The sequence below is a fragment of the Onychomys torridus genome, chromosome X (assembly GCF_903995425.1).
Source record: "Onychomys torridus chromosome X, mOncTor1.1, whole genome shotgun sequence".
Classification (NCBI taxonomy): domain Eukaryota; kingdom Metazoa; phylum Chordata; class Mammalia; order Rodentia; family Cricetidae; genus Onychomys; species Onychomys torridus.
Genome location: NC_050466.1, coordinates 64,036,696 through 64,063,000, shown reverse-complemented (window position 1 = coordinate 64,063,000; position 26,305 = coordinate 64,036,696). Strand labels below are relative to the sequence as shown.

The window sequence follows — 26,305 nt, the reverse complement described above, 5'->3', positions numbered from 1 at the left end:
CTGAGTTCCAGTCCAACCTGGTCTACAGAGTGAGTTCCCTGGCAGCCAGAACTGTTGTTACACAGAGAAACCCTGTTGGGGGCTCTGGGGAAGAAAACCTAGACAAGCCAGGCAGTGGTGGCACACGCCTTTAATCCCAGCACTGAGGAGGCAGAGGCAGGTGGATCTCTGTGAGTTCAAGGCCAGCCTGGTCTACAGAAAGAGTCCAAGGACAGCCAGGGCTACACAGAGAAACCCTGTATAGAAAAACCAAAAAAGGGGGAAAACCTAGACAAAACCTAGTTCAGTATTATACTTAAAAATATCTTTCAAATTATTGGAGTAGTGGGAGATCAGTTTGAGAGATGATAAGACACTGTGTCAAGATGAGAGTAGTTCAAAGAATTGCATGCTTTTAAAAAATAAGATTTTCAGTTGAAATTTTCTTTAGAATTATTGTACTTAGAATTTCTTTTCAAAGTTGTTATTTGGTGACATTTTATTTGAAGTATATAATCAATAAAGAATAAAATACAATGTCATCTACAAATTTTAGATGAATAATGTTGAAAAATGTATATGCATGTGTTTTGAACATTTCATTAAACAAGATAGAAGGAATAATAATATTTTTCTACCAGTGTTGTTTTTATTTGGAATTAAACATTTCCATTCTAATATGAATGCTAAAAATAAACACACTTTTGCATTTTTTTCAGTTTTAATGTAAGAGCCTAGTTAAAAGGTAAGGATATATTTGAATAAATTTTTATTTTTAGTGTCTTTGAAATACATGTCATTCTACCATTTTTAGTTTTATTATTTACATAGTTTTATATCAAGTTTGCAGTTGGTAATTTAGTGTTTTTGCATCATACCACAATATAAAACCCACATTTGTTACTTTTATTATAATCTTCCTGTTCTTGTGAAGTTTTTTTTCCCTCATATTTATTGAAACCTTATGTCTTTATGTTGACAACCATCTGAAAGTTTTCCAAAAGCTTTCTTTGCAATCAATTATTAGTCATTACAAGAGTCCATGTAGTTTTGGAATAAGAAGTAGTATGTGATGGAAAGGATAACATGCTAGTTTGCATATGTGTGCCTCCGTTGTGTCAGGCCGGGGACTGGAGAGGCAAAGTTTGAGTTTAGGACAGAGTACTTTCCCTAAAAAATTCCCAAGGAGCACAATGTGGTTTCCCCATTTGCTAAGACCAGTGCCATCTAGTGGAGTTTTTGTCTGATCCATTTACCGTTTTTGCCTGTTTTGGTGCATTCAGTGTTTAGGTGGCATCTTCAGGGTTCCACATTCCTTTGTGTGAATTGTGAGGTGCAAGTTAGCACTATACAGATTAAAGCATTTTGAGAACTGCACTGTGGGCCAAACTCTAGCTAAGATGTTATAACTGACTCTTCTATTGAAGCCCATATTTCTCTTGTTTTCTCTTGATAGGAATACACAATATTGCCACAGGAAACCAATTTGAAATTGTTGCAGATGGAACTGACCCTACATGAGGACTTAACTGAGGACGGAACTGAGCATCTCCTTTGGTCAGGAATTGGAATTGACACTAAGACACTAATACTGTAACTTTCTTGATAAAATATCTTTATTTTTCAGTAGTGGAATGCTGCAACTTTTTTACACTTAACAATCGCTGTTAACCACAGTATTCAGTTTCAAAGTTGTATTTAACTACAAACTCTTTTGCAAAAACTCTCAGCAGGATCATTTGAGGGGCATTATTTGTAGATGCATCTTTTTCTGAGTACGGTTTCATTGAGAGAATTTAATCAAGTTATATCTAAACATTTATATGTTGAAAGCTTTGTTATGTTATAAGAACAAGTATCAGAATTATATAGTGTCTGTATATGGAATAACTTTACAGTGGCCTTACAGTAGCAAATTTTATACTGGCTTTTGTTTTTCTGATGACATTTTGGCTTCTAACTTGAAGTTTTCTGAAGTTTCTGAAGATCAAGGCCTATATACATCATCCATTTCATATTCAAATATGAGAAGCCTAGAGAAGAGGTGCGTCTTCTTCATCGGGTCGTGGCAAGTGCACTGAATTGTTAGTAATGTGTGTCTTGGGTATTCCCATGACTATTTGCTCTTTTCTAGTTTCAGATGCTATTGTGGAAAATACCTAAGGATTTTGTAATCTCTATTCCATCTTCTTTTCCCTCAGGGCAAGCTTGTGCATATTATATTTTTAAAGACTTTTAAAATCTGACAGACAAAATTGCATATTTGAACATTGTACTTTACTACTATGATATTACACATTTTGCAGACACATCTTACAAAGGGCATACCTTTTGGTTCAGTTGATAGGTGTTGCATACCTATGACATGTAATATAAGATCCAGGGATATTAAATACAGTCTATAGGTCCAGAAACTTATTTCTTTGTTTTCTTTCCTTCTGCTTAAAAGTACATACACATTCCCAGTCAAATTTTTGTGAAATGTTTATTTGTAAGAAAATAAAACATTGTTGCTCTTTCTGCTTGAAGCTATTAACTGGCAGTTGGTGAGAACATTCTTTTAATTTTTCATCAGACTGAGAACATTCTTTTAATTTTTCATCAGACTGACAACCATGGGTAATACCTGTTGATGTTGAATACTTAGGAAACACACAATGATGTATATTATTCCATAGTTTCTTATTTAATTTTTCAGACAAGAGCCACTCTTCTTTAAGTGGGTCAGTGATAAGGGAAGTTGGAGCCTTGATTCAGTGGTAACTGATGACACATAGATGGCCTGATTTTCATACTGTGTACACTTTCTAGAAGTCAGGTTTTCCAACCCTCCTATACATGAAGCTAAAAGTAAGGGAGAAAATTATGTATGCAGTAGTATATATAGCAAGTTTGCATTGTCTGGGTAATTAAAAAAATCCTACCTTAATTTTTTTGAGTCAGGGTCTAATGTAGCCCAGGCTAATATGGAATTAAGTATATAGCTAAGGATGACATTGATAACCTCTAGGGTATTGGGATTATAGGCATGTTGCCACCGTTAGTAGTTTTTATTAGGTGTTTCATGCATGTTAGGCAAAAACTCTGCCAGCTGAACTACATCCTCCATCTATCGAGCTTAATTTTTATTTTATTATTTTATGTGTATAGGTGATTTTACTGCATATGTATTATACAGTGCCCACAGAAGCCAGAAAGGAATGTTGTAGCCCCTGGAACTGGAATTACAGGTGGTTATGAGATGTCACTGGGTGCTGGGAATTGAACTAAGGATTCCTGATGGAGCAGCTGGTACTCTTAACTGCTGAGCCATCTGTCCAGCCCCTAGTTTTTAAAATAATTGATTTAATTTGTTCCCATATTCTAGTAGACAGTTATGAACCTATCATAATTAGTCATTTGATTGGCTGATCTGTGTGCATGAATACATGCATGCATATGTGTGTGTGTGTGTGTGTGTGTGTGTGTGTGTGTGTGTTTCATGTACCAGTGAACAAGAAAAAGGATGGGCCTTGTCTGCCTTTGTGGTTTCTATAGTCTCATAAGGAAAATGGTCATGTACATAGAAATGAAACCTGATAAACAGCTTGCTATAAATTTTTATTTATTGTAGCACCTAAGGATGAGATTCTTAATTTAGTATTTCATTTCACAACTGATTCCCAATTTAGGCATATTTGGATAAACTTTTGGAATTATCTCAAAATCCAAAGCTTTTTATCTGGCAAAATAGTATTCAGAGAACATTGTTGGTATAAGAATGATAGCCTATAAAGAAATGCTTGCTTTATAAAGTACACACCAGGTGTGGTGGTTCACACCTATAATCCCAGCACTTGGGACTCTGAGACAGGAGGAGTGCACAAAGTTTGAAGTCTACCTGACTAACATAGTGAGTTCAGGCCAACCTGAGCTACTGTGTGAGATACTGTCTCAAAAAATTCATAAAATATAAAATTAATACTGGGTGCATTAAAAATAAAAATAATTTAGAGCATACAGTAGAAACAGGGACCATGTCAGTCTTGTTCACCATAATCCTCAGCGTTCAACATCCCAGTTAACAGTAGAAACTCATTAAATATTAACTGAATGAGGAATCAGTAAGTAGTGAGTAGGATTTACATGTCTATTTTTTTTGTTTTTGTTTTTTCAAGACAGTGTTTCTCTGTATAGTTTTGGAGCCTTTCCTAGAACTCACTCTGTAGACCAGGCTGGCCTCGAACTCACAGAGATCCGCCTGGCTCTGTCTCCTGAGTGCTGGGATTAAAGGCGTGCGCCGCCGCCACCACCACCACCACCACCACCGCCGCCGCCACCACCACCACCACCACCACCACCACCCGGCTACATGTCTAATTTTTATATGGAAATTGAACAAGACCACTTTCAATGGCCTGAAAAGGAATCTGAATTCTTAAATGCTTAACTCCTTAAGACTTGAGAAGTTTCTTTGTATCCTTGTATGTGTCAATTCAGGTGTTCTTATGACATTACACTCAGGAAGGTTAGAGGAGAATCTCAGGTGTTGATCCTTGCCTTCCACTTGGTTTGAACAGCTTCTTGTTTGCTGCTTCATAGGGCAGGCTAGCTGGCCTGCTGACTTCCAGGTACTCGCCTGTCTCCACCTCCCATCTTGCTGTAGGAATGTTCAGATTACAGGCATGTGCTACCTTCCATGGCTGTATGTTGGGTCCTCGTGCTTGTGTGGCGAGTGCTTTTACTCACGGAGCCATTGCCCCCCCCCCCCAGTAAGGTTTTGGTTGAGTCCCATACTGTTGCCTCCTTTCGTTTCCTCCTATGTGCTAGAATTGTCTCTGCTAATAGGGTGGCAATAGTAAAATCACCCCTGCTCTGAACCATTAGAGGGAAAGATCTACAAAGATCAATTATCTCTAAACACAGCATTCGGTAGTGTAACACAGATACAAACGGTTGAGGGAGAAGTTGGCACTTCTGCTGAACAGTTCCTTCAAGTTTCTTTCCTATTGACTGGATGAACCTCCAACTATTCGGTTTAAAAATGGATGTTAGATAAAAAGGAGTAAAATGTCCCTAGGTTCTGCTCTATTATTTCTTTTGTTTTGGTTTGGTGTTTGAGGCATTATATATACAAGTGCTAAAATCACAGGTATGTGCCACTGTGCCTGGCTTTTTCTGTTAATTTTTTATAGCTACATGTGAATTAATAATTATCTCATTATAAATTTCAATTTCAATCTACCCATCAAGGGGCTGGAGAGATGGTTCAGTGGTTAAGAGCACTGGATGCTCTTCTAGAGATCCTGCCCGAGTTCAATTCCCAGCAACCACATGGTGGCTCACAACTATCTGTAATGAGATCATGTGCTCTCTTCTGCAGATATACATGTAGGCAGAACACTATACATAATAAATAAATAAATCTTTTTTTTAAAAAAAAAACCCTACCCATCACCATATCAGAGAAAACCCATATTTTGGAATACACATTGAAAAATATACTTACACTAAAACTTTTTTTTTCAAGACAAGGCTTCTCTGTGTAGCTCTGGCTGATTTGGAACCTTCTCTGTAGACCAGGCTGGCCTCAAACTCACAGAGATCTGCCTGCCTCTGCCTCCCAAGTGCTGGGATTAAAGGTATTTACCACCACCACCACCACCCAGCTCATTTTAACATTTTAAATAGATGCATACCAAGGTATCATGTTTTAGTTAATGTATTAAAGCTACTATTGCTGTGATGAAATGATGAAGTGCCATGACCCAAAGCATCATGGGAAGGAAAAGGTTTATTTCACTCACAGTTCCATTTAACAGTTCATCATCAAAAGCAGTGAGGGTAAGAACTCAGAGGCAGGAGCTGATGCAGAGGCCATCGAGAAGTGCTGTTTACTGGCTTGCTTTACATGGCTTGCTCAGTCTACTTTCTTACAGAACCCAGGACCATCTGCCCAGTAATGGTCCCACCCACAATGGGGTGGCACCTTCCACATCAACCACTAATTAAGAAAAATGTTCTATAGGTTTGCATACAGCCCAATCTTATGGAGGCATTTTCTCAGTTGAGGTTCCTTCTTTAATGACTAGCATGTATCAGGTTGACATAAAACTAGGTAGTACACTTAATGAACTCCCATTTTGTTGTTGTTGTTGTTTGCTTGATGATGCCTGGGCTCAAACCCAGGGAGTCACATTTGTTAGGCAAATGTTTCATCATTGAGCTATATCCCTAGCCCTTGAACATCTTTTAGAGGCAGGAGCAAGAAAAGTAAAGCTAAGTCAGGAAGTCTGTCTGTATTAGCTAGCAACAACCAAGTACATAATGTCTAGCAGCCACCAGACAAGGAAGGGAAATGGGAATATAGCTAGGTGTTACATGTCAAGATGATGACTTCAAACCCTTCCACACGAGTCACCTAGTAAAGAAACAGGTGGCAAGTCTTGGTAATGGGGCTTCCATGTGATCAAAAGGGCTGACAGGATGACCAGGCCATGTGGAGGAAAGTGAAGGTAAAGCCTCTGTCCTGCCCTTGGGACTCCAGCATAGAGTGACTAGGCATTCCTGAGGTGCTAGAGCAGCCTGGGCAAGTCAAAGCCACAGAAAGAAGGGATACCTTTGTTTGGCTGGTTCAGCAAGCCTGAATGTAGACATTCAGTAAGGTCCCAGAGGAAAGGGAATACCAGGTTTCCCCACAGAGTTCCAGCACAACAGATGATTGCAAGTTTGGAACTCATGAAGATAGAACCAAGACACTGAAATTGAATCATAGTTGTAGAATAGAAAGTAAATGTTAGAAATCTTGACAAAAACTTACAAATTGGAACTTGTAGAAGGAGGGAAATGGGATGAATACTAAAACCCTCCTCCATAGTCAGCTGTCATGTTAGGTCATAATATCCTAAGGTTGCAATCCAGAAGGCATGGATATACAGCCCAGTGGTGGAACACTTGGGTAGCACTGTTTTGGTTTGAATAAGACCAGTCCCCATAGACTCACATATTGGAATGCTTAGGCATCAGGAATGGCATTATTTGAGAAGGATTAGGAGGTGTGGCCTTGTTAGAGGAAGTATATTAATGGGGGTGGTTTTTGAGGTTTCAAAAACTCACACTAATCCTGCATCTCCTGTACCACTCCGTACTATGGATTAAGATGTAGTTCACAGCTACTGCACACTGCCTGCTGACATGCTCCCTGCCATGGTGAGCATAGACTAAATCTCTAAAATTGTAAACAAGCCCTAATTAAATGCTTTCTTTTATAGGAGTTGCCTTAGTCATGGAATTTCTCCACAGCAATAGAACAGTGACTAAGGTGGGCCCTAATAACCAATGTTAAGTTTTTCATAGCTTCTTGACTTTCACACAGTGGTTCTTAGTGTGATCCCAATGCCTGATAGCATCCTACACCAGCAGCTCCTTCAATTTCACTTCTGATTCGTTTTCTATTGGATTTAATTAAAATTATAATAAATGTAGTTAGTGATTGCTGCTCCTATTCCTGGGTATACATATGAATGCATAAGAGGATGGAAACATGCTTACCCATTTGTTAACACTTGGTTACATAACTGGTGAGATTTGGAGGGACTGTGGTTTTTCCTTATCTGCCAAATAACAAAACACCTAGCATTGTTATGAAAGTCATTCTCTTAAAAGTGGTAAGACCATTTTATTCTACCCAGCACTGAACGTCAGTCACTAAAAACATGTCAACAAAAGTTACCTTTATTAGGATGTCTGTTTCATTGTAGCCCAGTGGGGTTCCTTCCCTGCTCTTCCTCCTCCCACATTATAAGAAGTGCTGAACTTCTTTATATGTGGGATTGACATTTTAGTATAAATTATCGACATGCAGAATGTAACATAGTTACATAAAAGTTAAATCAATGTCACTTTTTTTTTAAGGAAAGATAAGCTAGTTATGGTGGTCTCACAGGGTCAAGTTCAAGGTCAAGGACAGTCTGGGCTGCACATTTTCCTTTAAAGACAAAACTTTTCTCTTTCCCTATTAATAAAATAATCATTAAAGCCGGGTGGCGGTGGTGGCACACATCTTTAATCCCAGCACTTGGGAGGCAGAGCCAGGCAGATCTCTATGAGTAAGAGGCCAGCCTGGTCTACAGAGCAAGATCCAGGACAGGCGCCAAAAACACAGAGAAACCCTGCCTTGAAAAACCAAGAATAGGGGTTGGGGATTTAGCTCAGTGGTAGAGCACTTGCCTAGCAAGCGCAAGGCCCTGGGTTCGGTCCTTAGCTCTGGCAAAAAAAAAAAAAAGAGAGAGAGAGAAAAACCAATAAAGCCTACAGACTCAAAATTGAGTTAAGGTTTTGCATGTCATTACACCTAAACCTATGTCATCTACATGTAACACCTAACCTTCAAAGAAGTCTGGAGAGATGGTAGCCAAATCCCATTAAGCCAACACAGCTTCACTTAGATTCTTAAAAGGAATGTGATCTTGACTTCTTGTTTCCTTGTACCTGCTCATTTTGTTCATTGAAGCACCTTTCTGGTTTTGGCTGTTGTCTGTCTGTCTGTCTGTCTGTCTGTCTCTCTCTCTCTCTCTCTCTCTCTCTCTCTCTCTCCCTCTCTCTCTCTCCCTTCCTCCCTCCCTCCCTCCCCCCCTCCCTCCCTCCCCCTTCCCCTCTCCCTTTCTCTCTCCCTCTCTCCTTCCCCTCCCCCTCCCTCTCCCTCCCTCCTCCCTCCTTCCCTCTCCCTCCATCTCTCTCACCCTCCCTCCCTCTCTTTGGTTTTTGAGATAGGACTTCACATGTTCCACACTAACCTGGAACTCGCTGTATAGCCAAGACTGATCTTGAACTTTGATGCATCTGCCTTCACTTCCCAGGTTCAGGATTAATTGCTAATTAGAGTGTTCATTAGATCTTTGGAATTCTGTTTCTTGAAATGGTATGAAAATGGAAGAAAAATTATAAACCTACTGCTCAAATACTTGCTATAACATTTTTGTATTTCTCATTAGCTTCTCAGGGTTTTTTTGGTAGTTGAGATTATACTAAATGTATATTTAGTCTTTGTAGATTATCATAAACATGTATAAAACATGTTTAAGTTAGTATGACATTCACTTGCATCTATTATGTAGGACAACGGATAGAATCCCGTTCCCAGAAAGCTAAACATATCTTTTGAAATCCTGAATTATAATGTTAAAATTTAGGAAGTTATTTTTGCTGTATATATTGCTTAAGATATTAAAAAACAAGTTAACCTTTGCAGGTAATTTTCTTTCCTCTTTTATTTTTGTGAACTTGCTATGTAGCCCAGGCTAGCCATGAACTTCCAGCAATCCTTCTGCCTCTGTCTCATAAATGCTGGGATTACAGGCATGAGCCACCATGCCTGGTCCTACTGAAAAATTTCTAAAAGAAAGAAGAAAGTGACTTCAGTGTTGAGAGGTGATAGCTGGTGACAATTTGTGCAAGATACTACAATGCTTTTCACTTAATGGGTTCTTAACATTTGTGGAGGAAAAAATAGTTGCCAAGATGTTCCCCAGATAGTCATGCTATAATCCACAGACACAGAGAGGCTAAGTAACAAGGAGGGCTCTGGGTGGGGGAACATGGATCTCCCTAGGGAGGGGAATAGAATAAATTTTGCAGGTGGACCAGGGGTGGGTGGGGATGGGAATAGGAGGAATCGGACTGGGGAGTGGAGGAAGAGAGTATGGGGAGAGATGACTGGTATTGGAAGGCATAGGGAGGCAATGTGGAAACGTAATTCAGTGGAAACTCCCTGGAACTCCCTAGTGAAGTCTCCTAGTAATGGGGAATACAGAGCCTGTATCTGACTCTTGCCTGCTCTTGGGACCCTTTTCCTCCTACTGGGTTACCTATCAAGCCTTGATGTGAGGGTTTGTGTCTAGTCTTATTATAACTTGTCATGACATGTTTGGTTGATATCGTGGGAGGTCTGCTCTTTTCTGAGGAAGAGTGGATCTGGGGGAGAGGGGAGGAGGCGAAGGAGTGGAGGAGAGGTAAACTGTAGTAAACTATGAGAGAAGAATGAAAAAAAAAGTTCCCCAGAAAAACATAGAATTACCATATGGCCAGGCAACTTCTGGTTATATATCCAAAAAGAAAAGACTAACTCAGGTACCTTTGTGCCAATGTCCATTGTAACATTAATCAGAAGAGCGGAAAGGTATAAACCAAGTGCCATTGATAGAGAATAGCTACAGAAAGTGTGCTATATCTGAACAAGGGAACCTCAGCTGTAAGACAGGGGACACAGAGAGCTAACAGAGATGTCACAGCACGCACAAAACCTGCACAGATTGAAATTAGACAAAATTCCAGGACTAAAATGGGGAAATGGACCCAAAGTCCTGCCACAACCAAGAAGCTGTTTGCAACTGATAGCTGTTCCAAAAGGGAAAAGCATGGTTCCTCACTGGAGCACACTTCATGCCCCACTATGCTGCAGGGCCGGCCCTATGCCCATGTGTGTTTACAACAGAGAGTGGGCTTTGTGCGGTTTTTGTGCACTTTTGTTTGTCTGTTTGTCTTACTGAGCATAGGTTTTCTCTGTTGATTTTTATTGTTTGTTATTATTTTGCTCTTTGAGAAACTGAGAAAGAAAATGAGGGTGGGTGGGTGAAGAGGATCTGGGAGGAATTGGGGGATGGGGAAAGAATATGATCAAAATGTATGAAAAAATAATTCAAAACATTTTTTTCAAAACATTTTTAAAAGAGTATGTTTTGTTGGGTAGTGGTGGTGCATGTCTTTAATCCTAGCACTTAGGAGGCAGAGGCAGGCGGATCTCTGCGAGCTCTGGTCTACAGAGCAAATTCCAGGACAGCCAGAGCGACACAGAGAAACCATGTCTAAAAAAAAACAAAAGATGAAAGTATGTAAGTTTTTACTCTGAATTCTACACACTCCATTTTTCAGGTACAAAGTTTTATCCAGGGACTGGAGAGATAGTTCAGTGGTTAAGTGCACTGGCTGCTCTTCAGAGGACCAGGATTCAGCTTCCAACACCTCCCCATCAGGCAGCTCACAGTTGCTTCTAACTCCATGGGATCTGACACCCTCTTCTGTTCTCTTCAGGCACCTACAGAAACACATTAAAAAGAACTGTTTAAAAACTCCCACAACCATTCTCATTCTGAAACACAACTCCAAAAGTGTTCTTCCTGTAATCATAATCTCAGTTATAGCTGCCTAATTCATACAGGAACTCAGAATCTAGGCAGTCTTATCAGATTTTGTGGGGTTTTCCCTATGCTTTTATTTAAATCTATTTCTGGGAACTCCCTAGCCAGCCAGCCTAGCCTGTTTGGTGAGTTCCAGGCCAGTGAGAGTCTCAGAAAACAAGGTGGATGGCTCCTGAGTAATCATCCCCAAGTTTCACCTCTGGCCTACACATACACACATACACACACACACACACACACACACACACACACACACACACACACGGGGTGTGTGCAGAGGGAGAGAGATTGAATACCACGCTGGTATAAACACTTCCCAGATACTGACTCATTTCCTCTTGACACAAACCCTACATCGTAAGTAGCCTTGTCCTCATTTAATACCTGATGAGGTTAGGCACACAGGAGAGGGAGTAACTTTTTCAGCTTCCCCAGCTATAAGCCAGGATTCAGAAGCAGTCAGATTGATTTGTTTTGTTTTGGAAAGAAAAGCTGTTGTGTAGCACAGGCTACTCCTAAACTTGTTATCCTGTCTCTGCCTCCCAAAATGCTAGGATATAGGCATACAACCACCATGTCTGACTGAAGCAATATGTTTTTTTTTTGCCATACTGGAGACTGAATCTAGGTCCCATACATAATAGGCAAGTATTTTACCACTGAGCTATAGCCCCAGTCCCTGGCATTAATATTCTAAAGTCAGGGAGATTGGAGAGATGGCTCAGTGGTTGAAAGCACTGGCTACTCTTCCAGAGGACCTGGGTTCAATTCCTAGCACCCAGACGGTGGCTCATAACTGTAACTCCAGTCTCAGGGGATCTAACACTCTCTTCTGACTTCTGTGGTCACTGGGCACACACATGGTTCACAGACATTGGTGATAAAAGCAAAACACCCATGCACAAAAATTTTTAAAAATTTAAAAGTCAGATTTCTTGTGGTAAATGATATTCACCTTTTACATTAGACACTAAATTAGTTTGATCAATATAGATGTGTATGTAACCACTGATACAATCAAAATACAGAATATCACCTGCAAAAGTTCCTTAGTGTTTCTTAGTGGGTTCTACACTCTCTCCACCTTCAACCCCTATCAAATAACACTTTTTAAATATTTTAAACAGTTTTGAGTTAAACATATTAATTGTGCATATGAATGGGGTTCATTGTAATATTTCCTTCCATACATATGATATGTACTGGTCAAACCCAACCTCCTTTCCCCTGCCACATAGACCCTCTTTTCAATGTCTGTTAAATATTTCTACATTTACGTTGACTTTTTTAGTTTTAACATATGAGAAAAAATACACACAATACCTGACTTTCTATGTCAGTCTTGGGTCGTGTAACATGATGTCCTCCAATTCAGTTTTTGCAAAAATACTATTCTGTTTTTGTGGCAATGTGTGTATATATGCTATATTTTTTGTGTGGGGGGATATGTGTACATATTCATGTGGGTGCTTGTGCACATATGTGTGCATGCTCTTGAAGGCAAGAGGTTGACATCAGGTGTCTTCCTTGATTCCTCTTCACTTTAATTGTTGAGACAGGGTTTCTCACTGAAACTAGAGCTCACTGATTGGATGGACTGGCCACCCATTGAACTTCAGGGATATGCCTGTGTGGTGATACTTTATTTGTGCTGAAATGTGATGTTTTATTTGTATGTTAATAAATAAAGTTTGCCTGGAGATCAGAGGTCAGCGAGCCATAAACAGAAGTCAGGCAGTGGTAGCCCACACCCTTAATCAGATCACTTGGCAAGCAGAGTCTCTGTGTGTGTTCAAGGACACAGCCAAGCGTGGTGACATGAGCCTTTAATCCCAGTACCAACCATAGAGACCTGGAGGTCTGTATAGACACGCAGTGATGAGGAAGTCATGTGGCTGTGTTTAGAGCCAATGAGAAGGCAGAACAAGCAGGCAATAAAATTGTCTGTGGAAGCTACTGTGTGGTGGTAAGCTAAGGCTAGTCATGGCTATTCACTCTGATCTCTTCGGCTACTACCCCTGTATTTGGCTCTGTGTTTCTTATTTAATAAGACTGTTTACAAATTCGTCTACATGCCTGTCTCCATCACCCCACTGGCTTTTTTGTGGGTGCTGGGTATTCAAACACAGGTGTTTGTGCATGTGTATCAGACACTTGACTGACTGAGCTGTGTCTTATTTATCTACTCACACTTTTTTATAATTTTTAATGCGTGTGTGTGTGTGTGTGTGTGTGTGTGTGTGTGTGTGTGTGTGTGTGTGTGTGTAGAGGTTAGAGGATAACTTTCTGAAGTCCATTCTCTCCTTCAGAGGATCCAGTGAGTCAGGTCTTCAGGCTTGGAAGGCAAGCTGCTGAGCCACCTCACTCACTGGCCCTCTATAACAACTCTCAAAAAGCACTAGATTCCATACCGTAACACTGTCAGCACTGCCCTAGGAAATGCAGGTGTGCCAATATCTCTTTGGCTTGCCAACTTCATTTACTTTACATCTATACCTAGAAGCAGTAGTTTTAATGTTCTGAGAATGCGCCATACTGGCTGGACTAATTTCCATTCCCACCAACAGTGTTGAAGAAGAGTTACTTATTGACACACCCTTGCCAATGTCATCTCTGTAATAGCCACTATGGCTGGAAATACATGCTACTTGTAACTTAAATCTGCGTAGTTCCCAGAATGCTAATGGTATTGAGCACTTTCCATACTTATTATGTGAAATACGTTTTTTCAAATGGTTTTTCCAGTTTGGGGGTGGCGGTTGTGACTGAACTCAGACTCCTACATGCTAAGCAAGTGTTCTACCATTGAGCTACATCTATAGCCTTGGCTCATTATACTTTCATTACTTAACAATGTGCTTTCTTTTCCCCCTTTTTGTTTATTGAGACAGGGTCTCACTATATAACCCTGGCTGTCACTCATAGAGATCTACCTGCCTCTGCTTCCCAAGCACTAGGATAAAAGGTGTGTGCATAACTATGTTTTCTATGCCCATAGTTCTGCCTTTTCTGAAATGTTGTATAAATAGGCTTATACAGCACATGGGCAGTTTATCTGGCATTTTAAGATTGGCTTTTTAAGATTCATTCATGTACCTCAAATTTTATTCTTTGGTTATGAAAGCACTTGTTTATTCTTGTGAATGCTTACTAAACATACTAAAAACATGTCAGGTGATGGTGGCATATGCCATCACCCGGGAGGCAGAGGCAGGTAGATCTCTGTGAGTTGGAGACCAGTCTAGTCTACAGAGTGAGTTCTAGGACAGTCAGCACTACACAGAGAAACCCTGTCTCGGGAGAAAAAACTTAAATGAATCTCATAGCTTTGCATAATTAAGAGTCTCTCCCCTGACTGCTCCAAATCCATTCATTGTTATTGCTAAGTAGTATTTTATTGTCTGGATGCACCATCATTTAGTTGTCTCCTCAATACTTGATAAGCATTTGTTGCTTCCTTGTTTTGGCAATCACGAACAAACTCAATCTTTACATGAGCCTAAATTTATTTCATACAAGTAAATTTCCAGGGGTAGGATTTGACCTATGTTGCTGAGTAGCTTCAGCATTTTATACTCTCACCAACAATGCGTACAAGTTCTGGTTGCTCCACTTCGCCATCAGCTTCACGTTTGTTTTGTAACCAATCCGACAGGAGTGTTTTCCTAGAAGAATGATGTTGCACATTTTCGGTGTGCTTGCTCCTTTCCCTGTTCAGCCACCCACCCAGCAGAATGGATCAAACCACTTGACACTTACCCAAGTGTGCCATTGTGTGTATGTTGTGAAGGGGGCCTTGGAGTCAGACACCAAGTTCTCAGCACAAAGGAGATTTTATTACCCTGGAGGGTTAAGTGAGGGTGGTGGGGCTGCCTCTAGATTGCGCCATGACAGCAGCAGGTGTCTCCACAGGCGTGGTTTTTAAGGAGAAAAGGGGAAGTCTGTGCTAGGATGAGTTGGTAAGTCCTGATTGGACATGTTAATGTCAGTGTAGCCAAATAATGAATTCTCATTGATGGACCTTGGTGTTTTAGTTAGGTATAAGGAAGTGGCCAAATCAGGGAATAGACCTTGGTGGCTAGCTTTAGGAATGTAATCCAGTGGTTTAGCAAGGCAGAGTGAAGGTTAGAGGGCAAAACCTGCTGATGGCCATGTTTGCAATGCTTGGGCCTGTTAGCCCTTTGTGGTGCACATGTGAGTATAGATGCTTTTGTATATGTGTGGGTGCACATGTGTGCGTGCTTGTAGAGACCTAAGGATGGTGTTGGGAACCATCTTTGATTAACCACTCTATTCACTGTGGCAATTTTTTAAACTTTTTGTCTTTTTTCTTAGATTTATTTTATGTGTTTGAGTGTTTTGCCTGAATGAATGCATGTGCACCACAAGACTGACTGGTGCCCATAGACCCAGAAGAGGGCATCAGGTCCCCTGGAACTGGAGTTACAGATGGGTGTGTCTCCACATAGATTCTGAAAATCAAACTCGGGTCCTCAGCAAGAGCAGTGCACGATGACTCTTCAGTTTTCAAGGCAAGGTTTTTCACTCAAACCCAGAGTTTGCTAATATGGCTAGTGTTGATAACCAGCTTGCTTTGGGGGTCCCCATCTTCATCTTCTGAGAACAGAATAAAGGTTGACAGCCATGACTAACCAGCATTTATGTAGGTTTCTGGGGGTCTGAACTTGGGTCTTCATGCTTACATGACAAACACTTTAAGCACTGAGCCATCATCCTCATACTCTTGCTTTCACATTCTTGCATATGGTTGTCCAGTTTCCATCATCTCAAATGCCCTTTCTTTGTATTCGCCTTGAGTGCTTAAGTCCTGACCCTCTGACCTCACTGCATCAGTTGTCTCAGTATACCCAAATATAACTGTTGAAGACTGCACTCACTAACTAGGACCCAAAGTCTATTCAGTTCATCCTCCTAATTCTGTCTCTGATATTTACAATGCGTAACAGTAGAAAAATTACAGTTACGAAGTAGCAATGAATAATTTTAGGTTTGGGGCTCACCACAACATGAGGAAGTGTATTAAAGGGTCACAGCAATAGAAAGATTGAGAACCAGTGTTAGATGATCTACTTTTGTTTATTTTTGAGGGGGAGGGTGGTTGAGACAGGGTTTCTCTATGTAGCTTTGGAGTCTTTCCTGGAACTCATTCTGTAGCCCAGGTTGGACTCGAACTCACAGAGATCCACCTGCCTTTGCTTCCTGAGTTCTGGGTGGGCATGCACCACCACCACCTGGTGACGATCTGCTTTTAAAGAGAAAAACCAAAACATGTTTTATGAGATGGATGACTCACATATGTAATCTCAGTACATGGGGTGCTGAGGCAAGCTCAAGGATAGCCTGGACTAACATAGCAAAACCTGGTCTCAAAATTTAAAAAGCGGGGAGAGAAAAGTGTTTCCCCTCTCTTAGTTTTGGAGGTTCCAGTGTAGTCCATTGCAATATACTCCTGCCCCTTTTGGTCCAGGTTTGTTGCACTGGGGCCTGTAGTGAGGCATCTGGTCATGGCAGAAACATGTGGTATGTTAAAACTGCTTATACCAAGAGACATGGCCTGACTCTAGTGGTGCCTTTAATCCCAGCATATGGGAGGCAGAGACAGGTTGATCGAGGTTAGCCTGGTCTACAGAGCAAGTTCTAGGACACACATGGCTACACAGAGAAACCCTGTCTCAAAAAACCAAGAGGGTGAGGGGAGCAGAGAGAAAAGGAAGGGGCCAGAGTCCTACTAGCCCTTTCTAGGCTACACCCCTAAACATCTTAAAAGACCTTCCTGGACACCCCAGTTAAAGCTCCCACCCCTTCCCAAGAGCACCTCCCTGAGGACCACGCCGTGTACACATGAGCCTTTGGGGGCATTAAAGTGTGAACTCCAACATGGGAGGAATCAGGAGTCTGAGGGAGGCAGGCCAAAGAATGTATACTGCGGCGGCCCCAGCTTTTTCCATGGCTTCTGGTGATCCGAACTGCGGTCGTCATGTTTACAGTGCAAGCCCTCCTCTGGAGAACCTTTAAAGTTAAAACATACAAGAAAAATGTCCTGGTTTCAGGTGCACTTGCCAGGTATTGAAACATTTTGTGTTTCACCTTTAGTTTTATAACTCTCAGAAAATGTTGGGGTTTTTTTTTGTTGTTGTTGTTTCTTTTTTTTTTTGTTTTGTTTTGTTTTTTTGAGACAGGGTTTCTATGTGAAAACAGTTTTTGTCCCAGAAAAAAAAATGTTAGCATGCATCTCACCAAGTGGACTGGGATGACTTCTGGGTCTAGAGCTTTCTTCCCCCACCTAATGGACAAAAGAGGGAACTGCCTGCCATTTTTGAATACCTCCTAGCAACCAGAGGACAGGAATCACACATCATGGTGGAAGGACCTCACAGACCTTAGGGATAAAATAAGAATGGAAGTGAACAAGACCTGTGGACTTATGGGAATGGCTTCAGTGCACTTCTAAATCACATCTCTGGGCACGTGAGTTACTAATGGGAGCTGACAGGTTTCCTTAGCAGTGTCACTGTCTTTGACGTCAGCTGCTGCAGTTAGTCTTTAGGTTTTTCAGATGCTCATGTTTGCATGTGATGTTATATAACCTAGAAATAAGCTCTTCTTGCTATATATGTTATGTGTCCTTGATGGGAAAAGTTCTGAAAAAGTGTGAGAAACTATAAGAACCTTAATTTCCCTTTAATTCTTACTACTTCTGAATACTCATTGATACCATGTAGTAATTTAGTCTCAGTCCTTGTCAACTTATGGCATGTATGTATCCACTTTGTATGCACACATTTTCTTTTTTTTTTTTTAAAGATTTATTTATTTATTTATTAAGTACACAGAAGAGGGCACCAGATCTCATTATAGATGGTTGTGAACCACCATGTGGTTGCTGGGAATTGAACTCTGGAAGAACAGCCAGTGCTCTTAACTGCTGAGCCACCTCTCCAGCCCAAAGAAAGGCTGTTTTTCTTTCTTGTTTTGTTTTTCGAGACAAGTTTTCTCTGTGTAGTTTTGGTGCCTGTCCTGGTTCTCGCTCTGTAGTCCAGGCTGGCCTCAAACTCAGAGATCTGCCTGGCTCTGCCTTCTGAGTGCTGAAATTTAAGGCGTGTGCTGCCGCCGCCGCCACCACCACCACCACCACCACCACCACCACCACCCTGCTCATTTTTTAACACATATAACTTGTATAAACTAATTGAACCCTTTTCATACATGTATGCATACATTGATTATAGATCATATCTATCTTTCTATTCTTACCACCCTGGAACTACCCTCCCCATTCCATAGTAGTCACTCCTCTACTTTCAGGCTGTGGTGGTTTGGATGAGAATGGTCCCATAGGCTCATATATTTGAATATTTCATCACCAGGGAGTAGCATTATTTGAAAAGATTAAAAGGATTAGGAGGCATAGCCTTGTTGGAGAAAATGTGCCACTGGAGTTGGGCTTTGAGGGTTGAAAAGCCCATGACAGGCTCAGAATCAATCAATCAATCTCAATCAATCAATCAATCTCTCTCTCTCTCTCTCTCTCTCTCTCTCTCTCTCTCTCTCTCTCTCTCTCTGCCTGCAAATCTGCATGTATGTTTGTGCGCAATGTACCATGCAGCCAGAAGAGGGCATTGGATCCCTGGAACTGGAGCTACAGATAGTAGTGAGTGACCCTCTAGGGGCTGGGAATTAAACCCAGGTCCTCTGGAAGATCAGTAAGCCCTCTTAACAGCTGTCTTAGGGTTTCTATTGCAGCAGTGAAATGCCATGACCAAAAAGCAAGTTGGGGAGAAAAGGGTTTATTTAGTTTACATTTCTACATTGCTGTTTATCACTGAAGGAAGTCAGGACAGGAACTCAAACAGGGCAGGATCCTGGAGGCAGGAACTGATGGCAGAGGCCATGGAAGGGTATATCCCTTCCTGGCTCGCTTCCCACAGTGGGCTGGGCCCTCCCTCATTGATTGAGAAAATGCTCTACAGCTGAATCTCAAGGAGGCCTTTCTTCAAATGAGGCTCCTTCCTTTCTCGTGATTCTAGCTTGGGTCAAGTTGAAACACAAAACTAACATACAACTGCTGAGTCATCTCTCCAGCCCTAATATTTCTTCTTTTGAAAGTATCTGTTCAAACCATTTGCCCATTTTTTTTATTGGGTTATTTAGTTGCCTGGGTTCTTTATATATCTGGATATTTTCTCTGTCAGATGAATAGCTGTCAATGAAATTTTCCCATTTTGTAGATTTCTTATTGATCTGTTCATTGTTTCATTTGACATACAAAGCCTTTTGATTTCACATAATCTTGTTTGTTAATCTTTATATTTATTTCCTGTGCTTTTTGAGTCCTGTCAAGGAAGTCATTACCTACATCAAAATCTTAAAATGTTTCCCCTTGAGTTTTGGAGTTTCTGGTTTTACATTAAGGTAATTAATCCATTTTTGTTTCTGCCCAAGGTGGAAGACAGGGAAAAGTTTCAAACATCTGTGTGTGGTTTTCCAGCATCTTTTGTGGCTGCTTTTCTCTAATGTCTGTCTATTTTTGGTAGACACTATGTAGAGACCAGGCTAGCCTCAAATTTAGAGATCTGCCTGCCCCTTCTTCCCAAGTGCTAGGATAATAGGTAAATACCACCATGCCTGGCCTTTGTGTTTTCCATTGTCTTTTTCTTCCTTGGTTAAATTTATTCCTGTGTGTTTTATTTCTCTTTTGTGGCTATTATAAATAGGATTGCAGTTGTGAGTTCATGTGTGTGTGTGGGGGGGGTGCTTTATGTTTGTACATGTTCATGTGTGGGAATGCACATGCATACATCTAAGTTGGTTGTCTTCTTCAGTTTATGCATATTATTTTTGAATTAAACTTTATTTATTATCATTGTATGTGTATGATGTGGGGGGACACTCCTGTGCTAATGTGCACATGGAGGGGCTAGAGGACAACTTTGTGGAGTCAGTTCTCTCTCCTTTCACCTTTACATTCTGGGGGCCAAACTCAAGTCATCAAGGTTGTGGGACAAGTGCCTTTACCTGCTGAGCCATTTCACTGGTCTGCATTCATGATCTCTTTATTTTAAAATTCATTATTGGTGTATAGAAGAGGTACTGATATATATGTTGATTTTTGTATCCTACTACTTTACTGAATTCATTTATCAGTTCTCATTATTTTTGTGTGGAGTCTTTCGGTTTTTCTATCTATGCCATCAAGTCACCAGCAAAGTGTTAATTTGACTTCACCTTTAAAAAATTATTTATATTTTATGTGTATGTCTGTGCACCACATGCATGCAATGATGATGGAGGCCAGAAAAGGGCATCAGGTCCCCTGGAACTTTATTGACAGTTGTGAACTGCCATGTGGGTTCTGGGAAATGACTCTAGGTCCTCTGGAAGAGCAGCCAATGCTCTTAACTACTAATCCATCTATCCAGCCCTCTTCCCCATTTCTTATTTATATGTATTTTATTTATTTTTCATGCCTAATTGCCTGGCTAAAATTTCTAGGACAGTATTGCATGATCACAGTGGGCATGAATAGCTTTATCTTATTCCTGATCTCAAAGGAAATACTTTCAATTTCCTCCCATTCAACATGTTGTTGGCCATTGGTTTTCCAATGGTTTGTTTACTGCTTTTATTCTCAGGGGATGTTGAATTTTATTGAATGTTTTCTCTGCATTTATTGAGATGATTGTATGAATTTTTATCCTTCTATTTATGTGATGCATCATTTTCATTGATTTGTATATGGGTTTTGATTTTTGTGATAGGGTTTCATGTAACCCAAGCTGGCCTCTAACACCTTATGTAGCCTAGTATAACCTTGAACTCCGGCTCATTCCACTTCTACTTCTCAAACACAGTGATTATAGGCATGTACAAATAAATAATTCTCTCTCTCTCTCTCTCTCTCTCTCTCTCTCTCTCTCTCTCTCTGTTTTGGCACTAAGGATTTAACTTAGAGCCTTGTAAAAGGCTATATCCCCAACTTCTATATGCTGAACCGTCCTTTCATCCCTGGAATACACACACACACACTTTTTCTATTATTCCTGTTTTCTTTCTCTAACACACACACACACACACACACACGAAAGAAACACACATATACACATATGCTCTCTACATATAATACTCTACAGAATTTATATGTATGCACATATACATACATAAAAGCATTTTCTACAGAGTGAGCTAGTTCCAGGACAGCCAAGGCTACACAGAGAAACCCTGTCTCTAAAAGACAAACAACTCCCCCCAAACCACCACCCAACAATCTCCTCCCCACAAAAAAGAAAAGAAAGCAAACTGAGCAAGTCATGTGGAGCAAGCCAGTAAGCTCCTCTGTGGTTTATGCTTCAGTTTCTGCCCCGAGTTCCCTTCATTATGGATTATAATCTAGGTGTATAAGCCAAGTAAACCTTTTTCCCCAAATTGCTTTTGGTCATTTTAAAGGTTTATTTATCTTTATTTTGATGTGTACAGATGTTTTGCCTGCGCACCACAAGCATGCCTGGTACCCATAGAGGTCAGAAGACAGCGTTGGATCCCCTGGAACTGGAGTTACAGCTGGTTGTGAGCTCTTATGTGGCTTCTAGGAAACAAACCTGAGTCCTCTGCAAGGGCAGCAAGTGTACTTAAGCTATCTCAACACTGAACCATCTCACCAGCCCTGGTCATGTTGTTTTCTCACAACAGAAAACAAATACAACAGCCCACTTTCCTGAATGACTGAATTGCTGGGTGACATGAAATCCTTTCACAAAATAAAAAAAGGAACCATTTAAATTTCATGTGTATCAGTCTCCTATTGCTGCTAGAATAAATTAGCATGAACAGTGGCTAAAATAACACCAGTTTATTTCAGTGCAGTCCTAGAGGTCAGAATGAAACAGGCATGTGGAAGCTTCTTTTGCTAAAAGCCATTGACTCCATGCCTGGACCCACAAGGTAACTACAGCAGGACAAAAGCAGGTACCTTTCCCTTCATTTTGTATCCATTTGACTCCTTCACTTTGGCTGAAGTCAAATCATCATCTTTAACCTATCTCCTGGAGTCACCTTGGACTCCCAGAACATCAGAGCCATATTTTTGAGATTTCATGGGTACAGCTTCCCTGTCATATCAGAGACACAGTATCACAGCAGACTTGCTGGCCCTCTTACTCTTGCATTTCTTTTTTTCTGCTTCCTCTTCCACTGAACCTTAGCTGTAGGGAGTGTGTTGTAAATGTATCAACGGGGCTGGGCACCCAATGGTTGGTTGTTCTCTGCATCTTAATCTCTGTAATGGTCTCCATCTGTTACAATGAAGCTGCTTTGATGAGGTGAGAGCTACTTTTGCCTGTGGGCATAAGGATAAATATTTAGAATACAGTAAGAAATTATAATCCCTTCCTTATATATGTGAAAGCATATAACCTCAGACACCATTTGGGGGTGTTCTAAGCATAGACCAGAGTCCAGAAGGCACTGCTGAAATGCCCAGGTTCTTGTGTCTCAGAACAAAGAATTGAAGTAGGATGCATGCATGGTAGTAGAAACAGAGAACATTTATTAAGAGTACTTCTGAAGGTGGAAGTGGCCCGATCTGGGAAAGGTTAGAAGCACAAAGGCATGGGGCTTTGAGAGTCATGACCCTTTTTGGGTCATGACATACTACCTGCCTTCTGCATTTGTGGATTGTGGGTTTTCCTGCATATACTCTGTCCTTTATGTGTAGTCTTGGCTTAGGAGTTTCCAGCCTTTCTCCTCTGTCATTGGTTTCTTTAACATAAGATTAAAGATGATTAACATAAGAATCATCTTTAAAATCTATTTTGTGGTATTAGAGAGCTGTCAGGTGACTCACAACCTCCTGTAACTCCAGCTCCAGGGGGTCTGACCTCTTCTTCTACACTCCACAGGCACCTTACCTGCACTCTGGTACAACCACCAACCCTCATACATGCAACTAAATTAAAAATTAAAATTAGTTCTGTGGGGGGGTGAGTTTAGGTGCAGATGTCACACTATGCATGTAGAGGTCAGAGGGCAAGCGTTGGGAGATGAGTCTCCCCTTCTGCCTCATCAAGGCAGGCTTTCTCTGCTGCTGTGCTGTGTAGCTGATTGGTGAGCTTCTGGAAATTCTCATGTCTCCGCTTTCTATCTCCCTGTGTAAGGTTTACATATGGATGTCAGCACATCTGGCTTTTTATGTAGGTTCCTGGGGTGGAATTCAGGTCATCAGGCCTGTGCAGAGAGTACATTTACCCACTAAGCCATCTTCATGGACCTTTATCTTGTCTTGAATAAACTGTTCTCATGATCAATGTGCCTCAATTTGCCCTTTAGGTTTACACTAACATCAGAAAGTTTCATGGATTAGGTGGGCACCTTTGGGGCCTACTTTCTTTTTCAAAATTGCTAAAGCTTGTTAATACCAGGTTGCAAATACACAATCAATCCCTCCTCCTAGAGCTTTCCATTTTGTTCAAAGTCAAACAAATTGCCCTCTGGACTAGTCACACAGTGTCATCCAGGGATTCTTTTCTCTCACTACTGCCTTATACAAGAGCCATTGTTTCCTTTCTTAGTGCGCTCCTTTCTTTCACTGGAATGTCCTTCTAATGTTTTATTAAAAGAGTGCATTGGATGGTGTGTGTCTGAAAATGTCACCAAGGGCTTAGCTGAATATAGGATTCTAAGTCGAAGATCATTTACTTCAGAATTTTCAAGGTATCTATTAACTTCTAAGTTCAAGAGGTGTCGTTGAGAAGACCAATGTCATCCTAATTTCCAATCCTTTGTTATGAAGTTCACTTTTTTTGCCTTGAAGTTTTTAGGTAACTGCCACTGGTATTCTGAATGTTATTATACTGTATTTTGACTCTGACTTATTTGAACATTTATCGTAAGCTGCACTGACTACTGCCCACATTGTTCAATCATTGTCCTGGACTCTTGGCTGGTTCTTCCCATGTGGAGATACTTGCCCTCCTATTTATGGATATTTTCTTGTGTCATTTATCTCTAATTCTTTACTTTTTAGAGGGCTGCCTATGATTTGGTCATTGGATTATCTAAAATGGTCTTCTGTATTTCCTTTCCATTCTATTTTCCATTTCATTGTCTTTTTATTCTATCTCCTGGGGATTTCATTGCCTTTACATGAGCACATTTATATATAATATTTAATACTTTGAGAATTTCATACATACAATGCAATATTGCTATATAAAAATTATAGCTATTTTATTCAAATCCCCATGATCTGATTCTTATCACATCCTATCCTCTCTCCTCTTCAGATACTCTCACCCTTTCTTGCAGTGTTGTTCAGAGTCCATCTTTATTTGACCATGCAGTTTCTTCTCAACATTGTGTGGATCATTGTTTTGGTTATTGATGTTGAAGTCTTCATTAGTCTCCCATGTGTTTCTTTGCCTTAGTTCTCTTATTCTGTTTGTCTTTTCACTTGACACTTGAACTATTCTTCAGCCACCTAGTCATTTTTGTTGATACTAAATACTGAGGCATCTAAAACCCTTTGGGTGGATCCTGTAAGCCTGAGCAGAGACTCTTATGAGAAGTACTGGAGCCATGTATCAGCCAGGATCTGATAGGAAATAGCTGTCACAGTACCACTGAATTGGGTTCAATTGAGAAAGGTTCAATAAAGGGCATTAATTGAAGGCATGGGCAGTGTTTAGGGGAGAAACAAAGACCAAGTCAGTATTCCAAAGGGAGTAATCATAGAGAGCTGCCTCACTACCTACGGTTGAAGGGCAGGGTGTGGGGAATTTTCTTTGGAACTCTTTGTGGATCTCCATGTAGAAAGAGGCTGGTGACAGGAGCCGGGGTCTTCAGAGAAAGGATATAATGAGTCTGTGATTCAGCAGGGAGGGAACACAGGGCTCAGCTCTTCTGACTTGGCACTTCACTGTTCATCTCTGTAGGAGTTTGACAGTTTGACACTCACAGCACTCAGGGAAAACTGAATGGGATGCGAGAATGGGAACAGAGGCCTCTAATCCAGGCTGTATCAGGCAAGACTGAGTCCAGAAAACAGAAGCCATTCTAGGCGTTTTGAGTCTAAAAGGTTGGAAACAGAATTAGACTTTTACATCGGATCAGCAGAGCCAAGCATAGTAAATGTCAGGGATACTATCAAAAGATCAGAGGAGTTGACTGTGTCTGCTCAGGAGCTACAGCAATTCTGCAGACTCTTCAGAAAGTGCTCACCAGTGATTCCAGTTTTCAAAGGTGATGGAAAGCCTTTACTGATCTCACATGTCCACATGTTGGGTTCTGGTCCTTCAGAGAACCAGTGTCAGCTTGGAATTTCCCCCATGCCCCACATCTGGGCATCTTTCCTCTGCCCCTCTAGGGTGTTTCTGAAGGTGTCTCTCATCTCATTGTGAGTAGGAGGAGAGGGGAGATGAGCAAGCCTTGGTCATTGGCATACTGAGAACTGGATGGTCCTGGGTTAAATGCCGTTGTAACAAGGCATCTCCTACCTGCAGTGCCCAGATTGGTTGGCAGTGTCGGGAGGACCTAAGGGTCTAGCCACTCAGTATACCATAGATGACCCCATGTCCTTGATCTGAGCCTTGAACTTTGCAGAAGTTTGGTTAGTCGAGGGGTTCCTTTCAGAGCCTGCTGCTAAGCTGTCACCTCTCCAGGCTTCTGTTTGAGTCCCACCTTGACATAACCAGCCTCTTAATGGTTCCTTTCTTCTTCTTGTCATTGGCAGGGAAGTCCATCTTCCTCCTTTACTATCTCTTAGCAGGTTTGGAGGGCAGAGATGACAAACACAAGCAGTCCAGTGTGCTAAGATTGACAAAATGTATCGGTAAGTTTGATGCTCACTTTAAAACCCTGTAATCACTTTAGATATTTATTTGTTCAGTTATAGCCATTACTTAGTCTAAACTATTCAAATAAGGAGACACAAATAGTCACTCCAAAATAAAAGCCTGTACTATTAGCCCACTCTCTAGCTCCACCAGCCAGTAGGGATTCCTAACTACTTTCTGTCACAGTGCATTTGCCTGTTGTGGACTTTTTGGAGATGGAGTCATATAATAAATGTCTTCTTGTGACTGACTTCTGGTGGTTATTATTCTATTTTCCGGCATCATCTGCATTATAGCATGAACCAA

The 26,305-nt window shown here is 40.9% G+C and overlaps 1 protein-coding gene across 5 annotated transcripts in view; it reads left to right on the top strand.

Annotated features, from left to right (window-relative positions):
• The window catches only part of Bclaf3 (BCLAF1 and THRAP3 family member 3), an 81,503-nt gene extending 59,827 nt beyond the window's left edge, over nt 1–21,676 (top strand). For 2 of the 5 annotated variants that reach the window (XM_036174238.1, XM_036174235.1), the window contains 2 exons: nt 699–724; nt 1,436–1,497. In XM_036174238.1, the coding sequence (XP_036030131.1) occupies nt 699–704 (6 nt within the window). In that variant the 3' untranslated portion in view covers nt 705–724; nt 1,436–1,497. Of the gene's footprint in view, nt 1–698; nt 725–1,435; nt 2,512–21,647 lie in introns of those variants that run through there. The other 3 variants (XM_036174237.1, XM_036174233.1, XM_036174234.1) reach the window with 2 other exon arrangements.
• The last annotated feature ends 4,629 nt before the right edge of the window (nt 21,677–26,305 follow it).